The sequence below is a fragment of the Myotis brandtii genome, unplaced genomic scaffold, assembly GCF_000412655.1.
Source record: "Myotis brandtii unplaced genomic scaffold, ASM41265v1 scaffold953, whole genome shotgun sequence".
NCBI classification, from domain to species: domain Eukaryota; kingdom Metazoa; phylum Chordata; class Mammalia; order Chiroptera; family Vespertilionidae; genus Myotis; species Myotis brandtii.
Genome location: NW_005371933.1, coordinates 1,100,885 through 1,121,697, shown reverse-complemented (window position 1 = coordinate 1,121,697; position 20,813 = coordinate 1,100,885). Strand labels below are relative to the sequence as shown.

The window sequence follows — 20,813 nt, the reverse complement described above, 5'->3', positions numbered from 1 at the left end:
CCCTACGCATTGAAAACAATGGTTATAGAGCACTAAGAATACCTTAGCTATCAAGGGACGGTTTAAGACTACAGAGAGTTCATGCCACACTATATTGAAAACTTTTAATAAACTTTTAAAATGTTACTGATTTTTAGAGAGAGAGGGATATGGAGACAGAGATAGAAACATCAGTGAAAAAGTAACATCCATTGGCTGCTTCCTGCACACCCCCTACCGGGGATCGAGCCGGCAACCCCAGCATGGGCCCTGACCAGGAATCAAACCAGTGATCTTTTGGTGCATGGGTCAATGCTTAACCAACTGAGCCACACTGGCTGGGCTACATTATATTTAAATTTAAAGGCCCATGATAATATTAACTCGAAATGACAATAGGTGTGTGTTTTTTTTGTTTCCAAATATGCAAGTTACCTTATCAAATCAGAGTTGGCCAAAATAAAATTCTAGAAAGAACCTTTAGTGGCAAAAAATGTAAATGCTAAATCACAGCTTTGTCTTGAGATTACAAGTACTGGGCAAATAATACCACCATTTATTGAACACTTGCTACATTGCGGACTGACGTGGAGCTTTCTCTGGTTATAACAGATGTAAGAACGGCAGTTTTGAGTGTCATGGAGAGAACTGGAAGTCTTGTTTCACAGAGCCCCAACTACACTTTAAGGTTCATTTCAAGGAGTGTCTCCCCTGCCCCTGTGTATTCCTGAGCTCTAGGGTGGCATCTACCATAGCACAATTCCCTGCGCCTTTACCGCACCTCCCTGGAGTCCTGAACTGTGGTGGAAAAGCTCTGCAAGTCATTCTTCATTTTGGTTTCAGCTCAAAGCCCCTAATTTCAAGTTGGCAAAACAAAGACAGAAGAAGCAACACTAAAACAATGAAAAAAGAGGGGGGAAAAACCACGGCTCAATATCTTATAAAAATCTTCATGAATTCAGCGGCCTTTTAATTCAAACAAAGTACTTAACATCCATGATTCAGGAGGTATTTAATGAACAGCAAAAACACCTATTTACATGATTACAATTTGTATTTTTCAGTAATCTGCAGCATCCTCAGATCATCCAAGAGTCTTACGTGAATTTCTATGCATAGCACCACATCTGGTAACACTGGTGTTCATTTCTCAAAAGAGCTTGCTCCATTTTACCAATGCTTGCTACAGACCTAGGTCAGAGGACACAAGTACCTTCATACATTCTCATTACAGGTTTTCAGCCCTTCCTCCCACAGCCCATCGTCTCAGCACCCAGGCTTGGGTGACCCTCCACACAGGTTGCCAATTCTAGCGAAAACTAGCTGCTTAGTCCCTGTTCTTAGCAGGCTCCATGAGCTCAGGTTCTCCAACTAGAATGGCCCTACCGGTTTGGGTCAGTGGATAGAGCGTCAGCCTGCGGACTGAATGGTCTCGGGTTCGATTCTGGTCAAGGGCACGTTCCTTGGTTGCAGGCAACCAATCAATGTGTCTCTCTCACATCGATGTTTCTCTGTCTCTCTGTCTCTTCCCTTCCCTTCTGCTCTCTAAAAATCAATGGAAAAATATCTTCTGGTGAGGATTAACATCCCCCCCCCAAAAAAAAAGAATAAAAAAAGAAACTAGAATGCAAAAACCTCCTCATTTTTAAATTTTGGAAACATTGAATGTAAAAAAAAAAAAGAAAATCAAGATACTTGTAAATTACTGTCTGAGCCTGCCACCCCTCCCCACCCAACCCCCCAAAAAACAGGCTTTCTGCCCTGATTCCTCTTTTTGGTTGCAGCTCTTGGCTTCTGTTCTGGGCTCCTTTGAGAGCTGATGTTCAAGATGCACCTTCTAGCTCAGGTCCTGGAGCTGTGGGGAAGAAACCCAGAGATGAGAGTTGCTGGGTTCTTCCGATTTGCTTCACTGTCGCTGTGGACACCTCGTTGAGGCAAGCAGCATCTGTCCTTCGTCGTCTCCTTACTTGACGCCCGCTTACTTGACGCCCGCTCATTATTTGGCTATTTCCACCGGTTTCCAAGGATAGGAGAGTTTGCAGTAGCCACTCTAAAACTCTTCTGCACTCTCTCAGGAGCCATCCACTGCTGTGTCTTTTTCTTTGTGATCACTGAAACCATCAGGAAAACCAGTTCTCCGCGTTAGGCTCTGATGCCTCTAACCGAGGGAATGAAATCCTCAGGAAGACAGAGGCACTAAGACATTGCAAACATTTGAAATGGGGTCAAGGGATGGTTGCATTTGCAGCAATGGGAAGAGAGGGCTCCTCTGTTAAAAGGCTGCCTACCCATCACACATCTTTCCTAATTACCTAAGGAAAAGGAAGACGTGACTCAGTTTTCATTTGGCGGTAGATTTGCTCGGGGGCTGTGCAGCTTCAGAATTTAAATCTCTCCTCATTCATATGGGTGTAGAATATGCATCTTTAATTAAGTCTATAAACACTACCCTCCACGCAAAACTTTCTTGACTGCAGAGCTTTCTTACATTGATGTCGAGCGGGTATAAAGCCACATGAACTTGGATCACACAAAGAAACACACATGGGGAAGCCTTGCACTTTCTAGGAGGAATAGCCAAGGGCATGGTTGAAGCTTCAACACAAGATCAGGATCAAGAGCCCTGGGAGGGGGTATCATGCAGACTCTCCAGGCCAGCTGAAAGAGCACAAAAGGCCTACCATTGCGTATATCATGTATATACGAACTATTACATCATAGATATGTGAACCTTAAAGGTTACGGTGATTTTCAACAACATTGTGGGAGTTTTGTTCCTTTTTAAATTTGGTTTCTTTAAAAGATAAATGGAATGAGGGCTTTCCGAAATTTGGGGTAGTCCTCAAAGATCTTGAGGTAGAACCTAAGAGACGAGAAACAAATAATTAAAAACATAATCAAGCAGTGGTCAACGGTTGAGGTTTGCTGTATCTGAAATCTTTCTTATAAATCAGCCTACACTTACTCAGGGCCCAACTCTTCCCAAGGGCCATTGGTCCATCTTCTCCCTCCTGCATCCTACTCTTATCAATGTTGAAGCTTCGTGTGCTGAGAAATAAGTAAATCTTCCTATCCATGAGTATGGTATATGCTTCCATTTACTTGTATCTTCTTCTATTTCTTTCTTCAGTGTCTTATAATTTCCCGAGTACAGGTCTTTTACCTCCAAAATTGGAGGTATCATGCCTACCTGATATCAAACTATACTACAAGGCCATAGCAATCAAAGCAGCATGGTACTGACATAAAAACAGACATCTAGATCAATGGAACAGAATAGAGAGCCCAGAAATAAACCCATGCCTATTTGGCCAATTAATATTTGACAAAGGAGGCAAGAACATACAATGGGGTAAAGATAGTCTATTCAGTAAATGGTGTTGGGAAAATTGGACAGATACATGCAAAAAAAATAAAACTAGACCACTTTCTTATACCATATAAAAGAATAGACAGAATGGATTAAAGACTTAAATGTAAGACTCAAAACCATGAAACTCCCAGGAGAAAAATTAGGCAGTAAAATCTCAGACATTTCTCTTAATCACATTTTTTCTGACATACCTCCCCAGGCAATGGAAACAGAAGAAAAAATAAACACATGGAAAGACATCAAACCAAAAACTTTTTGCACAGCAGAGGAAACCATCAACAAAATGAAACAACAACCCACTGAATGGAAGAACATATTTGCCACTGATAGCAGCGAGAATAAACTCCGAGAGAATAAAGCCACTCAGTTTGTGGTCATCTGCTTTGGCAGCCCTAGGAGACCGATGCATCTTGTAAAAAGGCTTTATCCTTAAGTGACCTGGCTGTCTTTTGAAGCTGGTAGCGCTCAGGTTATAATCATGGTACACTCTGTGAAAGTACCTTAATTTGACCTGAGGGACAAATAGTAACAATACTCTCCCAGAGGTGGCTGGATGTTGGAGCTATGATTGGAGAGGTGTGGTGAGCGGCCTCACACAGAGCCCAGTTAGCCCTGTAAGAAAGACACCTCTTGCCCTCCCTCTGGGGATGCTGACATAAAAGCATCAGGGCTCAGTTTGGATTGTGTGGCTGCAACAGCTGGAACCCTCAGATGCAACTGCTGTCCTTCCTCTGACCAAGCCCACCTCAATCATGCTTCTCAGAGCCCCTCCGACTACCGGCTGACACCCTCTCCTCCCCATGTCCTCTTGGCCTCAGGTGGGCAACAGACCCTGCCTGGAGGGGGGAGAATGGTTACACTGACACTCTTACCATCTGGGGAGCCTCTGTTGCCCTCCACCCCCTCCCCAAGACTAGGAGATGGCATGAGTAGGTCTTGAGGAGAGCTATTGTTTCACTCATTTCTGACAGGTCTCTGCATAAATTCCATTCTGAGGAAAAGGACACATTCTTAGTGTAGCCTTCAAGACTATGAAATTAAGTAGCTGGACTAAAACGTCTAGGCAGGGTCCTGGTTCCAGGTCTGTTTCCATTCCTTCTGAATTCTCTCTCTCTCTCTCTCTCTCTCTCTCTCTCTCTCTCTCTCTCACACACACACACACACACACACACACACACACACACACACACACCACAGTCTTTCTCTTTCCTCCAAGTACAAAAGCCATTTTAGAGAAAGAATCTGAAATTTGCATTTAAAGCCTGATAACATCTTAGCATGTTACCCTTCCCCTGCCAGTGACACTTTTAACTCTCTGGTCCCCACCCCACCGAGGTGCAAGGGTTGGGAGGGAGGTGGGAGTTTGGGAAGCTTTAGGCTAGACCTACAGAGGGAAGGTTGTAGACCCCAGCAATTTGCTGGTATTTCCATGGATAGAACAGTCCTGAAATTGCACCACACAAGTAATTGCTTACCCACCTTCCCAGGAAGCCAGCAATGACCTTAGCTATGATTTATGGAGGGCGGGGATAGGGGAAGAAGGAGAGTACCCAAATAAGCCCTGGTATGACAGAGATTCGGGGACATGATCCCGGCGTCTCCAGGATTCTGTGCTAAAAGCCCATTAGGAGTGGAAAGCTATGTGGAGGCTGCCATGTGGGTTGACAAGTTTACCTATGATGGTGAAAAGCTCGCAGCCCAAGGAAACAAATTGAGAAAAATGCAAATGCAAGTGCTGGGAGGGACCAGGTGGCCAGGGCATAGCCGATCCATTCGATGATCTCACCAAGGAAATTGGCTCCAGAAACGTACGTGAACAAGCCCCCTGCGTGCAGAAGAATCAAAACGTCAACCGTCAGAGCTGGATCACTGTGACGTGAAAATCCCTCTGCTTTGCTCCAAAATGCTTAAGGGTGGCTAGATCAAACGTGGGCCTGGGGACTCTCTTCCCAGTCATCACAGCTTGCCGGAACCCACTTGGGGAGAAAGGAAAACAAAGCTAAGGCAGGGCAGCCTGCTGTCCTCAGAACATCCTGCAACCGTGAGGAGTGGCCCAGCTGCTCGGTGGGCTCCATCCAGATCTCTAACAACTGTGGGACCCCTGGCTCCCCACAGGACAAGGATGAGGGACAGGAGGTCTAGGTTTTGTTTCATTCTATTAAGTAGTGATTCCAGGCCACCTTCTCACTCCTTCCCTGCACACCCCCACTGCAGGTCAGCATATGTCACATTCACAGTCACAGGTGAAACAACAAACTCGGTGGGAGTAGTAATATGATGTGAGAAGGTCATTCAATTCTCCTTTGGCCCTTGCCCTCCCAAAGCAGTACATTGTGTTCAAGTTTAAAGGAGGGAGTAGGAGCTGCAGGTCTCTGACCTCCTGGAGGCCAGTGAGGTCTGATGCAATTGAGTTTTTAAGGTTTGTTTTTTTTTAATCCAACCATGTCTGTATTCTAATATCAGAACTATACTAGAAATCGCCACTTTCTAGTCATAGTAAAAGTATCTGCACCCGAAATTTCTGCCCCGCATTGAACTGGCAAAGTGTCACCTAAAACAAGTGTTTTCTTTCCATAGTTACATAAAGAACATTTGTTCTTAAATCATTCTCTAGTATAATTCAGTAGTTGGAAACTAACCTTGGCAATCTAGCTTTTAAGTGCTTTCTCTGCTCTTCTTTTCCTAGTTACTAAGTGAAGCTTTAAAAATTGAAACCCCTTAAAGTTACCTTCCTAAGGCTGACATTGCATCAGCGGTTTCCAGCCTGTAATTCCCCAGACCCCAGGAGGAACCACGGATCTATTGCAAAGAGGCCATAAATTGTCTGTGATCGCAAATGGTACATCTCAACCTATGGTATTATTTTTGTTTGATGTAGATACTGTTAGGATGTCAGCAACACATATTCATTTAAATGTGCTATTGAATTCATAGTAGCATTGGCATTATTTTCTTTTTTAAAAAATATATTTAATTGATTTTTTACAGAGAGGAAGGGAGAGGGATAGAGAGTCAGAAACATCGATGAGAGAGAAACATTGATCAGCTGCCTCCTGCACACCCCCCATTGGGGATGTGCCCGCAACCAAGGTATATGCCCTTGACCGTAATCGAACCTGGGACCCTTCAGTCCGCAGGCCGACGCTCTATCCACTGAGCCAAACCAGTTAGGGCAGGCATTATTTTCTTAATCAATGAATATTAATCCTAAATAATTATTCATTAATAATAATATTAATGAATAATTATCACCATATCATAATTCAGGAAAAGGTTTAATTAAAGGGTTCTATTTACATAAAAAATGATGGGCCCTAGCTGGTTTGGCTCAGTGGATAGAGCATTGGCCTGTGGACTGAAGGGTTCCAGGTTCGATTCTGGTCAAGGGCACATGCCTGGGTTGCGGGCTCCATCCCCAGTAGGGGGTGTGCAGGAGGCAGCCGATCAATGATTCTCTCTCATCATTGATGTTTCTATCTCTCTCTCCCTCTCCCTTCCTCTCTGAAATCAATAAAACTATATACTTTTTTAAAATGATGGGACCCACTATCCCACACAAATACCTCACTACAAATATTGAAGGATTACAGGACTGATTCACTCCCACCTAATTATATTTGTCAGCTCACACCTGGTTTCTCGGGAGCAATTAGAATTTATCTCTGAAAATGCACTTGTAACACATCTCATCCTAATTTTTAATTAAGTATATATGATTATCTCTGCCTTTGAGAGTATACAAGTGGCAGGAAATATGCAAGTGCTACCCCTGACTACCCATTAGATAAATCTAGTGAGACTTCATTGAAGAGGACAGATCTGCTGGTCATCATAATTCAGCTCTATTTGCTGCCTAGGAAGTGTCAACACTCTGTGTACACATAATAGTTCATTTTTTGTGTCAACTTGAATGGGCCATGGAGTGCCCAGATATTTGGTAAAACATTCTGGGTGTGTCCAGGAGGGTGTTTCTGGATGAGATTAATATGTGAATTGATTGACTGAGTAAACAGATTGCCCTCCCCCCGGCAGGTGGACCTCGTCCAATCCACTGAGGGCCTGAATGGAACAAAAAAGGTCGAGCAGGGAGAATCATGTTGCCTGACTGACTGAGTTGGGAGGTCTGTCCTCCCCTGCACTCTGGCTGGAACATATACTCCTGCTCTCCTGGGCCTCCAACTGGCAGAGGGCAGATCCTAGGCCAGCCGTGGGCAAACTACGGCCCGCGGGCCGGATCCGGCCCGTTTGAAATGAATAAAACTAAAAAAAAAAAAGACTGTACCCTTTTATGTAATGATGTTTACTTTGAATTTATATTAGTTCACACAAACACTCCATCCATGCTTTTGTTCCGGTCCTCTGGTCCAGTTTAAGAACCCATTGTGGCCCTCGAGTCAAAAAGTTTGCCCACCCCTGTCCTAGGCCCTCTCAGCCTCCATAATCATATAAGCCAATTCCTTATAATAAACATTATATATTTATACCTACAGCGTATTGGTTCTGCTTCTCTGAAGAACTCTTGTACCTCTCTGGAACTTCAGGGTTCAGATCAGAAATGCATGTGTTGTGGGGTGAGATGGGATGGGGGAAGAAGTCCCCGGATTGTCCGTGCACCCCCTCCATTTGTTACCACATAATTCCTGGGACATGCTCCCTAGGAGGACTGGGAATCTGGAGGGGAAGGGAGACATTACCTTGTGGAATCTTATAGATGACTTCTCCAGGCTTCCTGAGCTGGCGCAATAGATAGTCACTATGAATGTTGATTCCCATTCCCAAAACAAATAAGCCAACACCTAGGCAAAGAAGAGAGAGGGAAGTGAAAACTGTGTCCTGATTTTGATGTTTTTCGCACAAGCCAAGTTTTTTTCTGAAAATGAAGGAAAGGGCATTTAATTTCGAATTCTAAGAATAGTACTAAGATACGCCTCACCCCACCCCCAAGAGGGACAGAGTTGTCGCCACACGAGCACACGGAGATCTTTTTTGCTTCTGTTTGTTTTCCTTTGTTGTTTTTGTGGTTCCAGCATACTCCATTGTGCACACATTTCAGCATTCGTACAACTGATCCTCTGGTTGTTTGTACTCTCAAACATTCACTCTGGCCGCTGTGTGGACAAGGGGTTACTGTAGGCCAGTTTAGTTTGAAGGTCACTGTGGCTTGGACCAGGGTGAAGTAAGCACCCCTGTCACGTTTTGGAGCTACAGGCGGCAGCACTAAGCTGGTGGCTAGAATGTGCTACGTGATGTAGAGAGGAACTGAAGGCAATCCCTAGATTTTGGGTCTGAGCCATAATAACATATAAATAGTTGAACCTTCCTGGACTTTAATTCCTCTTGCAGGTAATGAAACAATTTCAATAATTAGCATTTTCTACAATTTTATAAATAGCTGGTCAGGGAAAGTCTGTTAGAGGAGGCGTAGATTGATAAAGACCTAAATAAAGTGAGGGACCAAGCTTCATGAACATATAGGATCAGAGTATTCCAGGCAGAGGGAGTGGTCTGCACAGAAAAGCTCTGAAGCAGCACCAGCCTGACCATTTAAGGCTCAGCAGGAAGGCCACTGAGGCCACAGCACAGCAATGAGGTGGACAGAGGCTGGAAATGAGGTCGGGAAATGGGGCTGAACCAAGGACACATGGGTTTCATGGGCCGTGGTAAGGAATTTGCATTTTATCCTGAAGCCATCGGAGAGTTCTGAGCTGAGGAATGAATGACATGATGTTTTTCAAAGCTCTCTCAGGTTGCTATAGAGAGAAAATATGAGGGTAAGGGTGAGAGGAGGGGAGAATGGAATCATTGAGGGGTTACTGTGAGGGGGGGGGCAGAGGTGATGGTGAGTTAGACGGTGGAGAGCCGTGTTGGGTGAAAAGTGGTCAGATGTACTTACCCAGGATAAACCGTATGTCTGTGTACCACTCGGCAGGGTACTCAGTGCAGTGAGTCAGGTAGTAGCCTTGCAGGAGTCCGTTTCCCGTACAGAAGACAAAGCCTCTGAAAAGCACCGCGACTGGAAAAGGCCTCCCTCTCATGAGGAAGGGGTAAACCAACGTCCTGGGGCAGATGGGGAGAAAGGTCGGGAGCCCTTGTTAAAAATATATATATATATATATATATCAACAAGAGGAAAGGGTTTCAAACAGATCATCACATCAAACCTATTTTTAAAAAAAAACATTTTTCCTTAAATTTCCTTCCCTTGCCACCCACATGTTCCCCCTGCCTCCTCCCTCCCTCACTCCCTCAGCACCCTGTCGTCGCCTGCCATGTTTCGTGCCGCCCCCTGGTGGTCAACGCACACCATAGCGAGTAATCAAACTCATTTCCTGATCAAACGCCTGAGGGGACACTTTGCATATTTGCCTTTTATATATATATAGATATATCAACAAGAGGAAAGGGTTTCAAGCAGATCATCACATCAAACCTATTTTTTTTAAAAAACATTTTTCCTTAAATTTGTGCAACAAAAGAACGTGATCTGGCCCTAAAACATGTATTTATGATATTGTTTGTCTTGTTTCATTAAAAGCCATTGTAGTCACCATTTATTATCTTATTTTATTCTTACAACCATCTTCAAAGGTAAATGCCATGCCCATATAGCAGTTAGTAAATTTAATCCTAGGAGCCCAGGATTGGATGCTGATGCTTTCGGTAAATCAAGAAGAAAATCCAGATGATATGGGAAGAAAGGTACAGTCTGGCTTACCCCATCTGCCAGTGGAATGGCATTTTGATAGCAGCCACCTGACCGTATGGCTTTCCATAATGTCTTTCTTATGTGATTTCATTACTGATATTATAGCATCCCCTATAAAGGGGCTACAGAATCCCTTGAGCAAGTAGAAACGTCTCTAAATGTTAAGAATTATGGATCTAGAGGAATCTAGGAAGAAGCACTTAAAAATATAAATAACCTCAAAATAAAACATTGCCCAAGGTGTGCTAAATCCTATACGTCAAACTACATCCTCTTCATAATTTTTCTTCTCTATGGTGCAATACAACAGGAAAGCTCATAAACCTATATGAATAGTTTAATGAATCACTATCAAATAAATGCACACATAGTCACTAAGTCAAGAAATAGAACAGTCATCACCCAAAAAGCCTCCCATGGGTCCCTCTCTGTTCACAGTACCATCATCACCCCAGAGGTAACCACCATCCTGATTTTTATAATAATCATTTCCTTTTGCCCCTGTGTAATTTTACCACATTTGTATACATTCCTAAAAAAGATAATTTATTTTGCTCATTCTTAATTCCATATAAAGTGAACCAGACTCTATGATGTTTAGCGTATTATTTAATGCCTTGTTTATTTAACTCATCATTATGTTTCTGAGACTCAAACATATTGCTGTGTATAGCTATACTTCATTTATTTTTATTGTTACATATTATTCTCATGTAAGAATATACCACATGGGTTTATCTGTTTTGCTTTGATGAATATTTTTGTTGTTTCTAGAATGTATCCACTCAAACACAATTTTGTTATAACTCAAATTTTCCCATTAATTTAATAATATTTATGTTTAAAATTTTGATACATCTGGAGTTATTTTGTTGTAAGAAGTTCAGTAAGAATCTAACTTGCCCTGGCCAGTGTGGCTCAGATGGTTGGGCATCTTCCTGTGCACCAAAAGGTCGCCGGTTTGATACCCAGTCAAGGGCATGCAGGAGACAGCTCTCACATCAATGTTTCTCTCTCTCTCTCTCTCTCTCTCTCTCTCTTTCTCTCTCTCTCTCTCTCTCTCTCTCTCTCTCTCTCTTTCTCAAAATCAATTTTAAAAATCTTTAAAAGAAAAAAAGAATCCAACTTACTTTTTTCCTAGTAAATTTACTAAATATCTCTTTCTCAGTGGCATGCATTGCCCCCAACTAAGCCCAAAGACAAAGTCCTTGCCTTTCGAAAACCCAAGATACAGTGCATGTAGCCATGCTTTCAAATTAAACCATGCATCCTCCCATCCCTATCCTCTGGAGCTCCTAAGTCTGAATGCAAAGTCAATATTATCGCATCTCAACCAAAGGAGTATGTATCAATCGCAGGCTCACCACTATAATAAACAATTCCAAAGTCTCAGAGATCCCACATGTAAAAGCTCATTTCTTGCTCAGGCCACTGTGCAAACCTGCAACCCGGAGCCAGGTTCTTCCAGCGCATCTTCCTCCTCCAGGCAGCAGACAAGGGAGGGAGAGAGCATGGATGACTGTAAAGGTTATCCAAAGGGCCAGGCTGCAGGCTGGCAGTGGTGTCCATTACTCCCATCCTCACTGCTTTGGCTCCACCAAACTACAGGGGAGCCTGGGAAATGTGGCCTAGCTGGGGAGCTCCCAGTAGGCGAAGGAAAGGAGGTTGGTAAACACAGCACCAGCAAAAGGCTCTGGAGAGGCAGGAGTCCTGGAGAACAAATACAGTTCTTCTGATCCAAATCATTTTGATGTCGGAAAACTGGAAGCAGTTCAAAATAAACGTTTCCATGTAGAAAGCAATAAAAACAATGATGAGGAAGGGGGGAAGAGTCAAGCAACCCAAGAGGCTGAAATTAATGCTGTGGAGGGTTGCAGATGAGTTTCACCTTCAGATCCCATGTCCCACACAAGGCCTGGGACTCAGTATCCCTGATTTGAGAGCACTTCACTTTATTTCCCCCTTACATTTCCCATGTAAGTTTTCATTCTTTTGTGTTTGTTCTGATGCATGATACTGATAAGTACTCTGTAAATATAAAATTTTCTATCACTGCTAAGTAAATATTCATTTGGGGGGACTCTTATTGGAAAGGGTTAACCGAAATTGCAAATCCAATTTAAACCAAAGAAATAACCTTTAAAATTATACATCTTGCATAGACTAACTCATATTCAACTAAGTCTTGTTCAAATATAAATGCTATTGCTAAGATTACCAAGCTTATTGAAGACTTTTCACTATATGAAATTTTAGACTTTATTGTCAATCAAAATAAATTCAAGTTCTATATCTAAATACTAGGTTTCTATACATATATTTACTTGCTATATACTCCTTCCTCAGCCCCATCTCCCCTTTAAACCACCACCTCTTTTTTCTTTACAGCAAAACACCCCCAAATAGTTGTCCATATTCACCATCTGTCCTCTCCTCTTCTTTCCTCCCTTCCTCCCCTGTATAGAAACTCATCTTGGCAAGACCACCAGAGACTTCCACATTTCCTAATCCAACAGCCGATTTTCAGCTCTCTTATTTGACAAGGTAATCATTCCATCCTCTGGAAACACTTCCTTCATTCAGCTCCCAGCACAACACTTTCCCTTGGTTCTTCTCCTACGTCACTCATTTCTCTTCGTTTCTCTTTGCTGGTTTCTCTTCACCCCCTTGGCTTCTAAATATTGGCATGCCCCAGGGCTCAGGGCTCTTTTCTTCTTTATTCATAGTCACCATGTATGTAATCACATCTAGTATCAGATCTTTAAATATCATCAATAGAATGACCACTCCCAAATTTATGTCTCCAGACAGGATGGCTGTAGTCCTTGAACTCAGACTCATATGACCAACTTCCTCTTAGACATCCAGTTTAAAGACATCCTGGTCTCTATCAAACAACCAGGAAAAGGAGCAATCCAGCATGATGAAACTTTTAAGAAAACAGCTGCTCTACTACAGTCAAGCGCCACAAAAAAAAAAAAAACTGTGGCCCTACCCCCCACACACACCAGCAAAAGTTGATATGGAGCCTAATAAATAAGAACTACAAATTACTTCAGTAATGTTGTAGGAAATATGTCCCATGTTCATAAATCAGAATACTTAATATTGTTAAACTGTACATAATAGCCAAAGGCATCTGTAAATTCAATACAATCCCTATCAAAATTCCAATGGTATTTTTCATAGAAATAGAAAAAGCAATCCAAAATTTGTATAAAACTACAAAATGCCCTGAAGAGCCGAAGAAATTCTAAGAAATAAGAACAAAGTTGGAGGCATCACACTTCCTTATTTCAGACTATATTACAAAGTCATAGTAATAAAAAAAATAGTATGGTACTGGCATAAAAACAGATACATAAACCAATGGAACAGAATCAAGAACCCAGAAATAAACTCACACATATACAGTCAACTAATATTAGATAAGGGATCCAAGAATACTCAAAGAGGAAAATATCGTCTCTTCAATAAATGGTTTAGGAAAATTGGATATCCACATCCAAAAGTATGATACTGGACCCCTATCTTACACCACTTACAAAATTTAACTCAAAATGGATTAAAGACTTAAATGTAAAAATCAGTACCTTAAAACTTCCAGAAGAGCCCTGGCCAATGTGGCTCAGTTGCTTGGACACCAAAAGGTTGAGGGTTTGATTCCTGGTCAGGGCACATACCTAGGTTGCAGGTTTGATCCCCTGTCAAGGCGAGTACAGGAGGCAACCAACCAATGTTTGTCTCTCTCCCTCTCTCTCTCTCTCCTTCTCCCTTCCTCTCTAAGATCCATTTTTAAAAACTTAGTGGTCAAAAACACCAGTAAACATGTATTTTCACTCACAGTTCCTATGTGTCAGGAATTCAGGAGTGACTTGGCTCAGAGTTCCTCATGTGATCACAAGTAAGGTGCTGGCTAGACCAGCAATCATCTGAAGGCTTGACTAGGGCTAGGGGAACTGCTTCTAAGATGGCTCACTCATATGGCTGGACATTTGGTGCCAGCAGTGGGCAGGAGGCCTCATCTTCTCCTCACGTGGGCTTTATCCATGTTGGGTTTAACCAAGGGCACTTGGGTATCCTCATGACATGGTTGCAGGCTTCCCCCCAAATAAGCAATCCAAGAGAGAATGCCAACAAAATCTATGTTTTTTATGATTTCATCTCAAAAGTCACACACCATCACTTTGCCACATTGTATTTGTTACAAGCAAATCACAAATTCTGGCTCCCATTCAAAGAGAGGGAAATTGGGTACCATCTTTTCAAGGAAGTCCTAACAAAAAAGAATTGTGGACATATTTTTAAACAACCAAATGACCTTAGCAGTTTAACTTCTCTGGACCTCGGTTTCCCATTGATAAAAGGATAACAACAATAATGGTACCAACCTCAGAAGGTTGTTGAAAGAATTAAATGGTATAACTGAATGCAAGTGGCACATATTAGAACTTAATCACTAAGTGTTTCTTTTTTTCTCCAACCAGGAAATATGTCATTAGAGTTTCTCTGTAGGAAGCCTAGAGTCGGCCTCATACCTACATAGTAAAGCTGGCCTTTGTAGCCTAGTCTTTGTGTCTGCTCACATCATATCCCCTGCGGGGCCCTCTCCTCCTGCTTCCCTCTTTCTCCTACTTTCTCAGGATCCCAGTCATGCATGACATAGACATGTATGTTCACACCCTAAACAGTTTCTTTTTCCTGGAAATTTCCCAGTCTTCAAATCGTTCTAGTTCTTTTCTAAAAACCTACCACTCATTTTTCCCAATCCTTCAGGATGTTCTACCTAAGGATTGTCTTCTAAGTGATAGCTAAAACCTCTGGCCAATAAGATTTCAAAAGTGGAGTTAGCACCTGTTGTGGATACATCTGCAACTGATCTTAGGAGACTAGGAGAGACCTAAGAATCCTGCTCAACGAACCTCTTACACCAAAACAAAAGATTGAAGATAAAAGCTATTCCTTGAAAGAAAGCTGAGCCTGTCACTCACTCATGCCTCACATGGTTACATTAATCAAATAGTGATCAGATGGCACTCCCCTACCTAATATCTACTTCACTGTGAAAATGAGAATTGTGATTAAGGAGGAGACGTGCCATTTTGCAACTGGAGACCCTTGGGGAAAGAAGAACTATAGACATAATGTTTCAATGTAGATATTCCCTATGGCATTGGGTATCCCTGGGGAACATGAAGACCCTGCCTGAGTGACAAAAAAAGTTGTGAGCGAAGAATCCTAACAGATGTGGAAGGATAGAGCATTTTTCTGAAGGTCTTGATGGTTGGCTTGCATGTGGCAATAAAAATCACCTCACAAAATGACTCTGTCTGGCTCATCCCATCCAAGATGGCACGTGAGTAGTAGTCAACGCTGGAGGATTTCATGTTGCCTCTTCTTGGAATCAACTTGCATATTTACCTGGCTCCCTAGAAACACATTGCTATGAACCAAATGAAACTCTTGAATAAGAGGAATTTCAGACATGTTTTAGAACCACACACAAAGAGTTGTAGGGGCAAAATGGATTTTTGATATCAATCAGACTGTGTTCAGGTAGGCCTATTCTGTTTATGCATCCTGGTGATATGGTCCTAATAAGAAGACATCTATCCTGGGGTGTGTGTGTGTGTGTGTGTGTGTGACCACCGGGCCAGTAAATATAAAGCTCACAGAGGGGTGGTAATTTTTCTAAAGCCACACAACTAGCTACAAAGGGGCAGCAAAGATGGGATGTATATGAGGGTCCTCTGCTTCAAAACAATTCATTCATTTCCAATTGGAAATGGGAATTGAAATAAAAGTATAAAACTGGGGGGAAGTCCCACATGCCCTTCAAGAGAAGACACGTTTGGTTTTCAGTTATTTTAGTCCAATGATCTTGTTGCATCTATAGTAGTCATCTGTTATACTTGCCACCCAACATTTAGTCTTCTTTCTTATGGTAACTACCCTGTTTCTCCACTAGGGTCCCACCTCCTCACCCAGTCTTAGCCCATGAGAGGGTTCATCCTCTCCATGCTGCTCAGCCAATCAGAACAGTGATTGTTGCAAGGATGGGCATGTGACCCAACAAATCCCAATAAGGTTTTATCTATATTTTTTTATAGAACTACTTTTTTCCACATGCCTTGGATCTGAGAGGATATAAGCTCTTAGATTCTACCATTGTCTTGCCACCCCAAAGGACAGCTTTTCTGAGAATAAGAGCCAGTAAAAGAAGTAGAGCCAAGAGCTAAAGAGAGAAACCAGGTCCTGATGGTATCTTTGGAACCACAGCAGCAATTTGGAATTTTCCAGTTATGACAGTTAATAGGTTCAGGTTTTACTTAAGGCTATCTGAATTGATTTTTTTGTCACTTGGAACTGAGAGTCCTGATTAATGCATCATCACACTGTTCTCTTTTGAAATAAGCACCAAACTTTTCCAAGTTTAAAGCCAGAATTGGTGAAGGTTTTAGGTTGCATTCAATTATAAAATAGAGTTTCCCCCAAATGATTCCCTTTGGAGCAGAACCCACCAAGATGTATTTCCTTGTTGGAGCCTCTCCGTATGCCAAAGGGCATTGGGCCAACCAGCTGAGCCCTTGGCCCACTTCCCTGAGTCCTTCCCAAGAAATAACAAACACTGGCAATAAACATTCACTTGTCTGTATACTCAGATCATACCTGTCATTATAAATAATGGTTTTGGACAGATTAGAGAGTGGGATGTATAGGCCCACTGCAAAGGTGACTAAACACAGACTGAGTCAGTGGTACATCCCATCCGCTTACATTTCATTATGACCTTGTGTAGTGGGTTGAATGGTGGCCCTTAGACAAGATATGCCCACTCCCTAATCCCAATCACTTCTGAATATTACTTTATTGTAACTAAAAAGTTAAAATTATCTTATATGGCAAAAAAAATGTGATTAAATTAAGGATCCTGAGAAGAAACTATCCTGGATAATCTGCATGGAGCATAAATGAGATCACACATATCCTCATACAAGAAAGGGACAGAAAAAAAGAAATGGAAAAAAGAGGGGGCGGGGAAGAAGAAAGACCCAGAGGGGAAAAGCAATGGGAAGACAGTACAGAGAAGCCACAACAAGACAAGGAATGCTGACAGCCACATGAAGCTGACAGGGGCAGGGAATGAATTTTTCCGTAGAGCTTCCAAAGGGAGCAGTTTGACCAACACCCTGCAGACTTCTGGCCTCCAGAATGGTGAGAGGAAATTGTCTGTTACTTTAAGCCACCCAGCTTGTGGTCATGTGTTACAGCAGCCCCAGGGAACTAAGCATCTTGTTAGAGTAAGATCAGGCCATGGAAACTAATTTCAGGTCAGACATCCAGCTGAGGAAATACCAGCAAAGGATCACAGACAGCTAATAATTTCATAGTGCCTACTATGTTCTAAGGAATGTTCTAAGTATTTTCCACATATAACATCATTTAATATTTATAATAACCCTAGGGGATAGGTATTCTAATTGCTCTATTTTGCTCTCCTACAGTCACTGTGTTTGTTTGTTTTTAAAAAATGAATCAGTTGCATGAGCACTTGTCTACTTCAGAGGTTCTTACCAACTACTTCATAAAATCACCCAAAGGGCTCTAGGAACACTGAAAGGAAGAAGCACACTGAAGACAAGTTCATCAGGGCCTTAGGTATAGGACATTGTGCGTTTCCCCAGATGATTTCAAATACGCAGTCAAGATTAAAAAGCACTGACATAATACCTTCCAATGGCTGGTGTAACTAATTTTTTCAAATTGGCATTGACCAGATATTTTGGCTTCTCCAAATTCTGTGTCCACACAGAGAAATTAGATTGCCATATCTAGTAGAAGAGAGGCTCAATTCAATAAAACCACATTCTTTTTTCTCAGCCATAGAATGGTTAACCATTTTCTATTAAAAGTAGTATCATGGGCCCGGCCGGCAAGGCTCAGTGGTTGAGCATCGACCTATGAACCAGGAGATCACGGTTCAATTCCACATCAGGGCACATGCCCGAATTGCGGACTCCATCCCCAGTGGGGGGCATGCAAGAGGCAGCCAATCAATGACTCTTTCTCATCATTGATGTTTCTACTCTCTTTCTCTCTCTCTCCCTTCCTCTCTGAAACCAATAAAAATATATTTTAAAAAAGAAAAGTGGTACCATGGGAAAAATTCAGTGTGAACTTTCCCCCAAACCTCCTGGGACAGCACTGAGATTTCAGACAGCACTGGGATTTCACCAGCTCAAAACCCCATTGCCAGCAACATTCCTACATGGAGTGGTGCCCTGAGACTGAGGCAACCTAGTCATAGTGGAGATTCCCACCTCCCCAGGGAAAGTAGGGCATTTTCCACCACCCTACAGAGAGCCAAGAAGCCAGAGTGCAAAAGCAATTAAAAGACTTGCGCTTCAGCACCACCTACTGTAAAACAAAAGACAAACTTCTTATCGACCCACTAAATAGAGAATGCCACTCAAAGGAAAAGGCAGATTTCATTCCCATAGATCAGAGATTTCATTTCATGGCACACAAAAACGAATTACTAGAATTCTGTGGCACACCACAAAATGTACATTTTTTTGCCAACTGACAAAAAAAATGGGTATAATTTTGATTCATTCACAGCAGAAGGCTATTATTGTGTTGGCTGTTGTCATTTTTTTTATTTGACAACCTAAGGAAGAAGAGGTCAGTGCCCCTCACTAAATAGTCAGGTATTGCATGTTTTAAAAAGTCTGTGTCATGTACTACTATTTGTAATACTTTAAACAATAAAAAAAAATTCTGTGGCATACTAGTGTGCCGTGGCACACTGTTTGTCATAGATGCCTTGTTTCCATCAAATACCATGAATAACCAAGAAAACAAAGCACCTCAGAAAGAAAATGAAAACTCTCCAAAAAGAAACTTAAAGACATGGAAATATGTGATTTAAATGACAGAGAATTCAAAATGAACTGCCATTTGACCCAGTAATCCCACATCTGGGAATATATCCTAAGAATCCTGAAACATCAATCAAAAAGAATATATGCACTTTTATGTTCATAGCAGTGCTATTACAATAGGTAAGATCTATAAACAGCCCAAGTGACCAGCAACAGATGAGTGGATAAAAAAGCTGTGGTATATTTACACAATGGAATATTATGCAGCTGTAAAGAAAGAAGGATCTCTTACCTTTTGAGACAGCATGAATGGACCTGGAAATTATTATGCTAAGTGAAATAAGCCAGTCAGAGAAAGACAAATATCACATGATCTCATTTATATGTAGAATCTAATGAAAAAAACTGATGAATAAAACAGGCTCAGAGACATGGAAGCATGGAACAGACTGACAGATCTCAGAGGGAAGGGGGAAGGAAGGATGGGAAGAGATTAACCAAAGAAAATATACGCATATATGCATAGCCCATGGATACAGACAATAGTGCGGTGAAGGCCTAGTGGGTTGAGATGGGAGCCTGGAGTGGGAGGGGGGAATGGGGAACATCTGTAATATTCTCAACTATCAAAATAAATTTTTAAAAATACGATTGCTGAAAAAAAAGTCAGTGAGATACAAGAAAACACATATAGGCAGTTTAATGAACTCAGAAATAAAATCAATGAACAAAAGGAGTAGTTTACCAAAGAGATTGAAACTACAAAAGAACGAAATAGAAATCCTGGAACTGAAGAACCAAATAAGAGAGATGAATTAGTAAGCTTAAGAAATAGAGTTGACCAAATAGAGAAAAGAATTGGTGATATCAAATATAGAAATCTATAAATGACACAGATGGAAGAAGAGAGAGACTTAAGAGTAAAAAATAAATAAAAGAACTCTACAAGTACTATTTGACTCCATCAGAAAGAGCAATATAAGAATAATGAGTAGCCCTAGCCAGCTTGGCTCAGTGGATAGAGCATCAGGAGTTCTAGATTCTCCACCTCCTCATCGGCACTTGGTATGGTCAGTCTTTTTCGTGTTAGCCATTCTAGTGGCTGCATAATGCTATCCCATTGTGATCTGGTTTGCATTTCGCTAATGTCTAATGATGTTGAGCATCTTTTAATGTTCTTATTTGCCATCCATGTTTTCTTTGGTGAAATATCTGTTCATATCATGAGGTGCAGGAGCAATTTATTAGAAAAAGAAAACTATTTTCAGTAAATGTTATGGGAACAATTAGCTATCCATATGCCAAAAAAAGAACTCTGATTCATACTTCTAATCCTATATAAAAATTAACTCAAGATGGATCATAGACATAAATGTAAAACTTAAAACTATAAATCTTCTATAAGGACATGGAAGAGAAAACTCTTGTGATCTCAGATTAGGGAAAGATTTCTTAGATATAATACCAAAAGCACAAAAACAAATAGAAAAATTGGACTTCATCAAAACTTCTGCTTTTCATAAGACACTATTAAGAGAATGAAAAAGATGAGCCACAGAGACTTGAAGAAAATATTTGCAAAGCATATATCTGGTAAAAGACCTGTATGTCAAATATATAAAAAAAAAACTTTCAAAACTCAATAAGGTTTAAAAAACTGGTACATCTACACAATGGAATACTACACCGCTATAAAAAAGAAGGAACTTTTACCATTTGCAACAGCATGAATGGAACTGGAGAGCATTATGCTAAGCAAAATAAGCCAGTCAGAGAAAGATAAATATCACATGATCTCACTCATATGTGAGATATAATGATCAACATAATTTGATGAACAAGAATAGATCCAGAGACAAATGGCAGGGGA

At 41.4% G+C, this 20,813-nt stretch overlaps 1 protein-coding gene across 1 annotated transcript; it reads right to left on the bottom strand.

The window, feature by feature from the left end:
• Positions 1-1,606: 1,606 nt before the first annotated feature.
• On the bottom strand, positions 1,607-9,951 carry SRD5A2 (steroid-5-alpha-reductase, alpha polypeptide 2 (3-oxo-5 alpha-steroid delta 4-dehydrogenase alpha 2)). Its single transcript, XM_014533186.1, has 5 exons — positions 9,927-9,951; positions 9,246-9,440; positions 8,047-8,148; positions 5,027-5,177; positions 1,607-2,842 (listed from the first exon to the last, which is right to left on the bottom strand). The coding sequence occupies exons 1-5, from the start codon at positions 9,949-9,951 to the stop codon at positions 2,776-2,778; spliced, it is 540 nt and encodes a 179-aa protein (XP_014388672.1). The 3' UTR covers positions 1,607-2,775.
• Positions 9,952-20,813: the final 10,862 nt, after the last annotated feature.

Bases quoted from the DNA above. Each gene is read 5' to 3' on its own strand.
- SRD5A2 (XM_014533186.1), bottom strand. From the start codon at position 9,951: ATGGCATTTACCTTTGAAGATGGTT. The intron at 9,441-9,926 runs GTAAGAATAAAA...ATTTTTAACAAG, and splicing joins ATTTACCTTTGAAGATGGTT to GGCTCCCGACCTTTCTCCCC. The intron at 5,178-8,046 runs GTAATGTCTCCC...TTCTGCACGCAG, and splicing joins CATCTATAAGATTCCACAAG to GGGGCTTGTTCACGTACGTT.